This window comes from Taudactylus pleione, unplaced genomic scaffold (assembly GCF_031769625.1).
Source record: "Taudactylus pleione unplaced genomic scaffold, aTauple2 ptg000005l, whole genome shotgun sequence".
NCBI classification, from domain to species: Eukaryota; Metazoa; Chordata; class Amphibia; order Anura; family Myobatrachidae; genus Taudactylus; species Taudactylus pleione.
Window position 1 is genome coordinate 27,044,542 of NW_028284408.1, and position 9,329 is coordinate 27,053,870.

At 40.0% G+C, this 9,329-nt stretch overlaps 1 protein-coding gene across 7 annotated transcripts in view; it reads left to right on the top strand.

Annotated features, from left to right (window-relative positions):
* TROAP (trophinin associated protein) overlaps nt 1-6,774 on the top strand; it is a 61,324-nt gene extending 54,550 nt beyond the window's left edge. For all 7 annotated transcript variants that reach the window (XM_088448841.1, XM_088448993.1, XM_088448838.1 and 4 more), the window contains exons 16-17: nt 2,728-2,915; nt 6,215-6,774. In XM_088448841.1, coding sequence (XP_088304967.1) covers nt 2,728-2,915; nt 6,215-6,247 — 221 coding nt within the window. In that variant the 3' untranslated portion in view covers nt 6,248-6,774. The remainder of the gene's footprint in view (nt 1-2,727; nt 2,916-6,214) is intronic.
* The last annotated feature ends 2,555 nt before the right edge of the window (nt 6,775-9,329 follow it).

Here is a 9,329-nt window from a genome sequence, read left to right on the forward strand (position 1 = left end):
ACAGATAATTGTATAGTGTATGCCCAGCATAAGTCTGTGTAAAGGCTTAGCGAAAGTTTCCCTTTGTTTGGGGAGAATATTACATTACTCCTATTCTGCAAGACCCTGGCTAAAGCTACAACTCTATTCTTGTCCAGTCATGGGAGGAAACTGCCTCAGACCTTCCCTCTTTCTGAGATTTTTTTTTTTAACAAAGAGAAACTGTTTAATTTCTATTCTCTAACTTTATTGTAGAAGTTTTTTAGGGAAAAATTTGAGTCTGACAAGAAAAACTCTATGGCCGCATAGCACTGTTGTGTAACATTTCAATTTTTTTATTCAAATAAAACGAATGCCACAACAGTTTAAAGACTTTTGTGACTTCTAGGTCATTTCTTGACACACTCTGGCCTTGGTCTGGGTTAACAAAGTTATTGGTAAGTAGTCAAAGCAGCTTCTGTAGACCTACACTCCAGAAAACCAGTCAGAATGTATTTCCTTTGTCGAATATATCCTGAAGGCATCAGTTCCTCAGCGATGCAGCCTTGGATGCTGACCTTATTGCAGCCAGTAGTTCCTCCTTGATTGTATAAGTGCAGCAGTCACTCTGGCTCAAGGCATAGGAAGCTTGTCCAGACCCAAAAGATCTCAGGAGCTCCCTCCAGGTAATATCCTCTTTGTGGCCCAACTGATAATTTTTTCCTAGTCCAGAGCAGAGTAAAAAGCTCTTTCCTCCACAATAATGTACCTCAATTCAAAAGTATTTTGGAAGTCTAAGAGGGCGTTATTCTTGGGGGCAAAACACTATTCCCCATAGATTGACTGCTTAGAGAAGCTTAGGTTTGGCCAGCTAAGAATCCCACAACCTGTTGTGAGAACAGTCTCGTTCTCTTCATGTAACAGTGGTTCCCTTCCATTTCAAATACTTGGATAAGAGCAATCATTAACTGGAAGGTCTTCCCAGTGACAAGAATCAGATATTTAGTCTCCTCGGGGGGGATCATTGAAAATTCCACAATGTCAGAGAAGGTTGGAAATCTGTTCAAATATTTTCTTAGTCCTGACCTCATACAGAACTTCTATCCCAATTTAAGCCTGAAAGACCTGAACATCCCCATTCAACTCAACAGGTTTAAGTGAAAACTCAATCAATAAAGCATAGAACAAGTTCCTGGTGTCAATGGACATGTGGAACAATAATTTACAAAATCCAATCCAGGAAGTTCTCCATTTTTTTTTTATTACACTTCTAGAAGCAATGGCTTCACTATTTAGGGAGCCAGAAGTGTGATGACAATTCATCAATTGATGGCCTAGATATCAAGGCATTATCCTGATCCATACTCAAAGCCAATACAAGTTTTGGACAACTTTTTAGTCTCAAGGGTTGGCTCATCATCTACCAAAAATCCAGCCTAATTCCTGCTTAGAGTATTTTTGCCAGAACACACTATGATTATAGCAGACACTAATGGGGTCTCTGTTGGCTCGCAGAGTTAGTTCTGTTTACTTCAGAATAGGAGTTACAGGGAGGCTTTCTTAACTATCAAGGGTTTTCAAATCCACATGGGAAAAATCACACCATCTATCCAACCAGTTCACCTTTTTGTCACCAAAGACTCAACGCTCCTTGGTTGGTTCAGGACCAACAACCTAAACAGAGAAGTGTCATCACCATTTGAAACTGGACATTCACCTCATCAGTTTGCCTGTCTTGTTAAAGCAAAAGCTCTCCTAACAGGCTATAAAATGCCACAGCACTATTATGCATCAACCACAAGTGCGAAAAATAATTTTAAATATTCCTATGGGTTTTTGCGGTATTTATTCCAGAACTAGGGTACTGGGAAGTAGGCTATCAAAGTAAGAAGGCTCTACATTCCAGAGAATGGGCCCTTGTCCACCTATTCTAGTAGTTATATTGTCAATGGTACTCAATAAGATTTAAAGAGAGCGGTGTTCAGGTGACTATGGTAACACCAGATTTGCCAGGAATATTCTAATAAAATGAGATTCTGCAAAATAAGAGGCCCTTCAAAGGGTTAACTGTTACACAGTTAAATTATTATATATATATATATCTATCTATCTATCTATCTCCTTAACAGATCCTGTCTATGTATTGGAGATGTAGATCTCTTGGTGTATTTCCTACTACTTTTATATTCTCTAGGTTGCTTCAGCTCTAGCAAGAGGGTCTGATTCTGTAGATATTGGTGACAAAAAGGGTTTCTGAGTAAAGGTCTTTTTGTTTAAGATCTCGATATATATCTATATATTATATAAAATGTTGGCGTCCAAAGATGTTAACTTTGTACATAACAATTTATGAGCAGCAACTTCAGAGCATTCCAATGCTCTTTTCTACTTTATTAGCCTTTGCAACAATATTTAAATAGTGATTTGTTAATGTATTCAGTGGATCTTAAGTACCCCCAACAGGTCATGTTTTGAGGATTTCTGTTTGTGGAAGAGAATGGGATAATTACTGATCCAGCAAAATAAATTTAGTCCCAGGTGCATGATTAAAGAAATCCACAAAACCTGACCTGTTAGTGGTATTTATGGCTGGAGTTAAGAACCACTGATTTAGTTGGTTCTTGAAGTACAAATCCACAATGTTGTTCTAGATCTCGAAAGTTAATGTTGTAATCTGCAAGGCACAGATACTTTGCTCAATATAAATAGTGTTATTTGCAAGAATCCATTAATTTGTTAATCATATGATATCGAAATTTCTCCCGTCAGGTCCACACTCCTTACCAACAATTGCACGATTACGACTAGAAGCTACAGTGTCATCAAAGCAGAGGTTTTGGGATACCTATCTAGATGAGGAGTGTGCATTTTATACATCTCGAGGGGCTGCTAATCCTAACTTTTGTAGGACATGTAATGATCCTGTATCTAATTTTCTGGAGAGACAGGATGACATGGTGAGTATAGTACGAAATATATGTGGCTAAGTGGGCACTACATTTACATTATTGTAGGAGAAGCCCAGCAAAATTTCCCTCTACTAAAACATGAGTCTTTCCCAAAGCTAGCAGAGAAGTGACACCCTCGTATTGTGGCTTGTACGACTTCATCTGACCATTTTAGGCTGTGGTCCTACTGCTTCTGCTCAAAATATATATCTGTATATATATTTTACAGTTGGGTGCATAAATATTGGGACATTGACAGAATTATCATATTTTGGCCTCTATTCACCACCACAATGGCTTTGAAATGAAACAAACAAGATGTGCTTTAACTGCAGACTTTCAGATTTAATTTGTGGGTAATTACCTCCAAATCAGGTGAATGGTGTAGGAATTACAACGGTTTCTATATGTGCCTCCCACTTTTTAAGGGGCCAAAAGTAACGGAACTATCAACTCAAAAGCTATTTCATGGACAGGTGTGGGCTATTCCCTTGTTAATTCATTATCAATTAAGCAGGTAAAAGGTCTGGAGTTGATTCTAGGTGTGACATTTGCATTTGGAATCAGTTGCTGTCGACTCAATATGAGATCCAAAGAGCTGTCACTATCGGTGAAGCAAGCCATCATTAGGCTGAAAAATAAAAAAACAAACCCATCAGAGAGATAGCAAAAACATTAGGTGTGGCCAAATCAACTGTTTGGAACAGTCTTAAAAAGAGAGAACGCACCGGAGAGCTCAGCAACACCAAAAGACCCGGAAGACCACGGAAAACTGTGGTGGATGACAGAAGAATTATTTCCCTGGTGAAGAAAAACCCCTTCACAACACTTGGCCAAATCAAGAACACTCTCCAGGAGGTAGATGTATATGTGTCAAAGTCAACAATCAAGAGAAGACTTCACAAGAGTGAATATAGAGAGTTCACCACAAGATGTAAACCATTGGTGAGCCTCAAAAACAGGAAGACCAGATTAGAGTTTATCAAACAACATCTAAAAAAGCCATTACAGTTCTGGAACAACATCCTATGGACAGATGAGACAAAGATCAACTTGTACCAGAGTGATGGGAAGAGAAGAGTATGGAGAAGGAAAGGAACTGCTCATGAGCCAAAACATACCACCTCATCAGTGAAGCATGGTGGTGGTAGTGTCATGGCGTGGGCATGTATGGCTGCCAATGGAACTGGTTCCCTTGTATTTATTGATGATGTGACTGCTGACAATAGCAGCAGAATGAATTCTCAAGTGTTTCGGGCAATTTTATATGCTCATATTCAGTCAAATGCTTCAGAACTCATTGGACGGCGCTTCACAGTGCAGATGGACAATGACCCAAAGCATACTGCAAAAGCAACCAAAGAGTTTGTTAAGGCTAAAAAGTGGAATGTTATGCAACGGCCAAGTCAATCCCCTGACCTGAATCCGATTGAGCATGCATTTCACTTGATGAAGACAAAACTGAAGGGAAAATGCCCCAAGAACAAGCAGAAACTGAAGACATTTGCAGTAGAGGCCTGGCAGAGCATCACCAGGGTTGAAACCCAGCGTCTGGTGATGTCTATGCATTCCAGACTTCAGGCTGTAATTGCCTGCAAAGTATTTGCAACAAAGTATTAAAAAGTGAAAGTTAGATTACGATTGTTTAGTTTGTCCCATAACTTTTGGCCCCTTAAAAAGTGTGAGGCACATATAGAAACCGTTGTAATTCCTACACCGTTCACCTGATTTGGATGTAATTACCCTCAAATTAAATCGGAAACTCTGCAATTAAAGCACATCTTGTTTGTTTCATTTCAAAGCCATTGTGGTGGTGAATAGAGGCCAAAATATGAAAATTCTGTCAATGTCCCAATATTTATGCACCTGACTGTATATAATATATTTCACTTCTCAAAGAACACAGATCTGACCCAAACAAATTATGTAATAACTGATCTCTGTTGAAAACAGATTTTAAATGTACACAGATTTTAAGAAATTAGGACTGATTCGAAAGGTGTTTCTCTTGATCATTCCCGAATTTGCATATATTGAAGCCTACATAAATAAAACTTATATCACTCTAAGGTGAAATACTGTGTTTAGAAATTAGTACAGCTGCCCTGTGCCATAGGCCTTATGCGGGCCATACTTCTACTTCTCCATTCTGATCGGCAACCCGATTCACCAGTTACCGGCCATTCAGTGATCAGTCAATGGGTCAGGGAAAAATAGCATGTTAAAAATCTGACTCACTGGCCGGGATCGATGAATTGAGGATTTCCAGCATGTTGAATTTCCCAGATTCTGCCGTTGGCAGAACGGGAATTTGGGGCAATACATCGCAGATGTATGGGTTCCATTACAGTGCACAGTCCACATTCCTTCTCAAGGCTGAGACTTTCACCTAATGCTTTCGAGGACTGTGTTTCTCTCATACCATAGGGATTTCTGCGTGTGCTACTAGTGGAGGATGCCGGTCCACTCTAAACTTAAGGGGCCTGTGCAATTCTTTGAAACTGCAGTTTTGGCATCATTTTATGCAACTACTTGTAATCCTATGGGGGCTCTCTTGCAGACCCCGGCTGGCTCTGTCAGCTGACACTGTGCACATGCACATTGACCGCTTCTGTGAAAAACTTTCACAAATTTGCCAGGGATATAACTCACTGGGACAGCGGTTACCGTAACTGCTGTCTCTAAGAGTTCCCCTTGGTACACAGCGGGAATATTTTCATTAGAAATTAAAATGATCCCCTGCGTGTTGGAGCAATAATAATCGAGGCAGTACCGCAGATACTGGAGTGTGCCATTATACTGGAGTGTGCCATTATACTGGAGTGTGCCATTATACTGGAGTGTGCCATTATACTGGAGTGTGCCATTATACTGGAGTGTGCCATTATACTGGAGTGTGCCATTATACTGGAGTGTGCCATTATACTGGAGTGTGCCATTATACTGGAGTGTGCCATTATACTGGAGTGTGCCATTATACTGGAGTGTGCCATTATACTGGAGTGTGCCATTATACTGGAGTGTGCCATTATACTGGAGTGTGCCATTATACTGGAGTGTGCCATTATACTGGAGTGTGCCATTATACTGGAGTGTGCCATTATACTGGAGTGTGCCATTATACTGGAGTGTGCCATTATACTGGAGTGTGCCATTATACTGGAGTGTGCCATTATACTGGAGTGTGCCATTATAGATGTATGCTATTGTATGTATTTTAAACCAAAACGTACAACAATGTATGGATACATTTAATAGTTGGCATGTACCGGTCTCTTATCTCCTGTTTGTTTTTTTTTCTCTTCCAGCACTTTACTCCCATTTTTCCTGGAAATTCCTGACTGCTTCAGATTGTGTATTATGTATATGTAAGCATTTGCACCATGCTTTCTGGATGACTTTTGGGACTTCATCACTTCTACAGACCAAGAAGAAGCTCTCTTTTCCTCTATTTATTACCAGTTTATCATGTGTCAAAGTAATATATGCCTGCAACCTGGAGAAGAGCAGTTGGGGGAATTTTTTTTACCTTTTTAGTTACACACCTGCTAGGGCAATATTCTCTCTATCATAAAATACATGGTCATTTTGAAAGTGAGCCAGGAAATTACCGGAGGATGCAGACAGCTATTTAGATGGTACCTGGACATTAGTGTCTTCGTTGAGAAGAGGATGAGCCTTGCGTCAAAACGATCTCAAGGCTGTAATACACTTTTTTTTTTTTTTAAACTGTGTTTTTTATTGTTTTTTTACATTTGATTTATAAGAACTTTTTTTTTTAAAGACCTCTGGCCTGAGACTGTGTATTTGTTTTTAAAACCCTCATTCAATTTTAATATTAATGATCTAATAAATAACACTATTTATGTTTGTGGCTTAGTGATGTGTATGTTACACAATGTTTAAACCCCAGATATTTAGCTTAAATCCATTGAAAATAATAAAATCACAGGGAAAACAAAAGTATTGAATTGTCCCCATGGAATTCTTTAGTCATTTTTTTTCCATAAATGGTCAATAGCGGATACTTTCAATAATAATATAGAAAGAAAATCAATTTTCAAAAGGAGGTACCTGCTAAAGCATCAGAATCAATCAATTCATATTCTAATTTAAAAGCGTTATCCTTGATTAAAATTTAAATAACAAACTTGAGAAATGTGACATTGAATTGAGAATAATATATACTAAATAAAATATAAACCTCCTGTGATGTTAATATGCTAAGTGGATCTCCATAATTTTATATCTCCTTCCAATACTCTGGTTATTATTTTTTACCAGTGATTTATATTGTGCACTCATATTCTGCAGCGCTTTACAAAGCATATTTGGTCATTCACATCAGTCACTGCCCCAGTGGAGCTTACAAACTATATTCCTTACCACCTGTTCCTGCACACACTAGGGTTAATTGTATTCCCTACCAGGAATTTAGTTGGGGCCGTGACCTCAGTGCTGTGAGGCAGTAATGCTAACCATTACACAGTCTGCCATTATTTAACAATACATTAAAAGATATTTATTTTAAAACCTCTTCCAACAACTCTATAGCAAATAATTTAATTTGATGTATGTCTCTGCAGTTATTTTAATATAGAGCTATACTTGCCAGCATTTTATCTTACCCTTCCTGTATAATGCAGATGGCTCCTGTTGGGCAAATTGCATAATTTGGTCCTGTCCCCCAGAATGCAATGCCATGGATCATGGGATAATCAGAGAGATGGGTTATGATCCCGCAATTAGCTGAGAATTGCTTCCTCATGCCTCCAGTCCCACCCATTTCACTATGTGGGTGGGAAGGATGACTTCTCCTCATGTGAGTGCATCAATTATGAAGATGACATAAAATCTTAATTTATTCTTGAGTGCTACATGGCTGCCCCTACAATGGGTTAAGTCCCTTCTAAGTTTCATCACAGACCATCCGTTGCTTAAGAGATCACATCCCCGAATGGTATATAATGCGGGCTACTCTTCTTCGCTTTTGTCTTTTTCTGTCACTAGCTAGGTAGTTCTGGTAAAGGAGCTTACCTCTTTATTTGGTCCTGGGAATGTACCATTCCAAAGATGGAAGCCAAGCATAGGCTTGCTGACCGGGCTAATCCAATCTGCTACCACCAGGAACAGAGCCGGCTGTGAGCATTTTTTTATTTTTAAAGTGACTAATGCGGGCCATACATCTAACGGTGATGTAGTTAGGAGACTGGCGGATGGGATGCCGCCGATCTAAATCACGACGTCGCAAGCTGGACACGGGACTAAAGATGGGCGTTAAAATACCGATGCCGGAATCTAGACCGACGCAATCCTGTACGAGGTAAGCAGGGATGTCTAAGCAGTTAGCCGTGTGGGTGGGGGGGCGTGTTACGTTTTAGCAGCGTAGCGGGGTTTGGGGAGGGGGTGGTTAGACACAACCAGGGGTGGGGTTAGGCACTAGAGGGAGATTAGCGTGCTGGCTGGTTAGAGTTAGGCTGCAAGTGGGGGTTAGTATACTTGCCTGACCCCTGTCGGGATGCCGCTGACGACATTTTGACAGGAGGCATCCCTACTGCCGGCATTTCATACCCATTCCATCTAGTGGGCCAATCCCCGATTATGGCGATCCAATCGGCGGACTCCTGTGATCTCTATGGTTATCGGTGAACACCCAACATGTTAAAAATCCCGACTCGCAGATTTCGATCTTTTTTTGGGTCTGAAGTGAGATTGTACAACATTTCGAATTTTGCAAAGTACCCCACCCAGGCATCAGCAGAATGGGGAATTGCTCCAATAGATGCTAGTTTGTATGGCCAGCTTTAGACTAAAGACTTGTGTTCTGTGCGTGTGACGTGTCCTACAGGAAGCTCCATGCAGGATATAAAATTACCTGTGCACTCAGTGGTACATTGGTTTTCTCCTTCAATAATCCATTACAATGGTTTAGCTCGGTTCTATATGTTTTACCCGTCATATACAATCCCTTTTGGATTGTATATAATGGAGTCTCTTTTTTTTTTTTTTTTGTTTATCTTCGGCAGTGCAGTGGCTTTCCTTTCTGTCTGGTCCCATTATCATGCTGCAAGCCAAGGATGGCCTATTTAACTCTGGTACACCAGTCTGCTGTGTGGAAATTCAGATATCCTATCAAATAGGCTGTAAAGTATTGCTTCTATACATGAATGCTCAGTGTCCTTTTAGAGGTGTCAGGACGCACCAACCAGACTAAAAGAGGGCACCAGAACCATTTTCAGCATTTTTCTATGCTGGAAGCTATTTTGATATGGAGTCAGCACCTGGAGAAGAGCCTTAGCATGACCCCAAACAGCTCGCCCGTAAGTTAGAGGTGTTCTTCCCATCTGTATTCTATGCCATATAGTTTTTGTATCCTCCCCGTTTTCCTCAATACTCCTAAATCCTGTATTCTAAAAAGAAGAT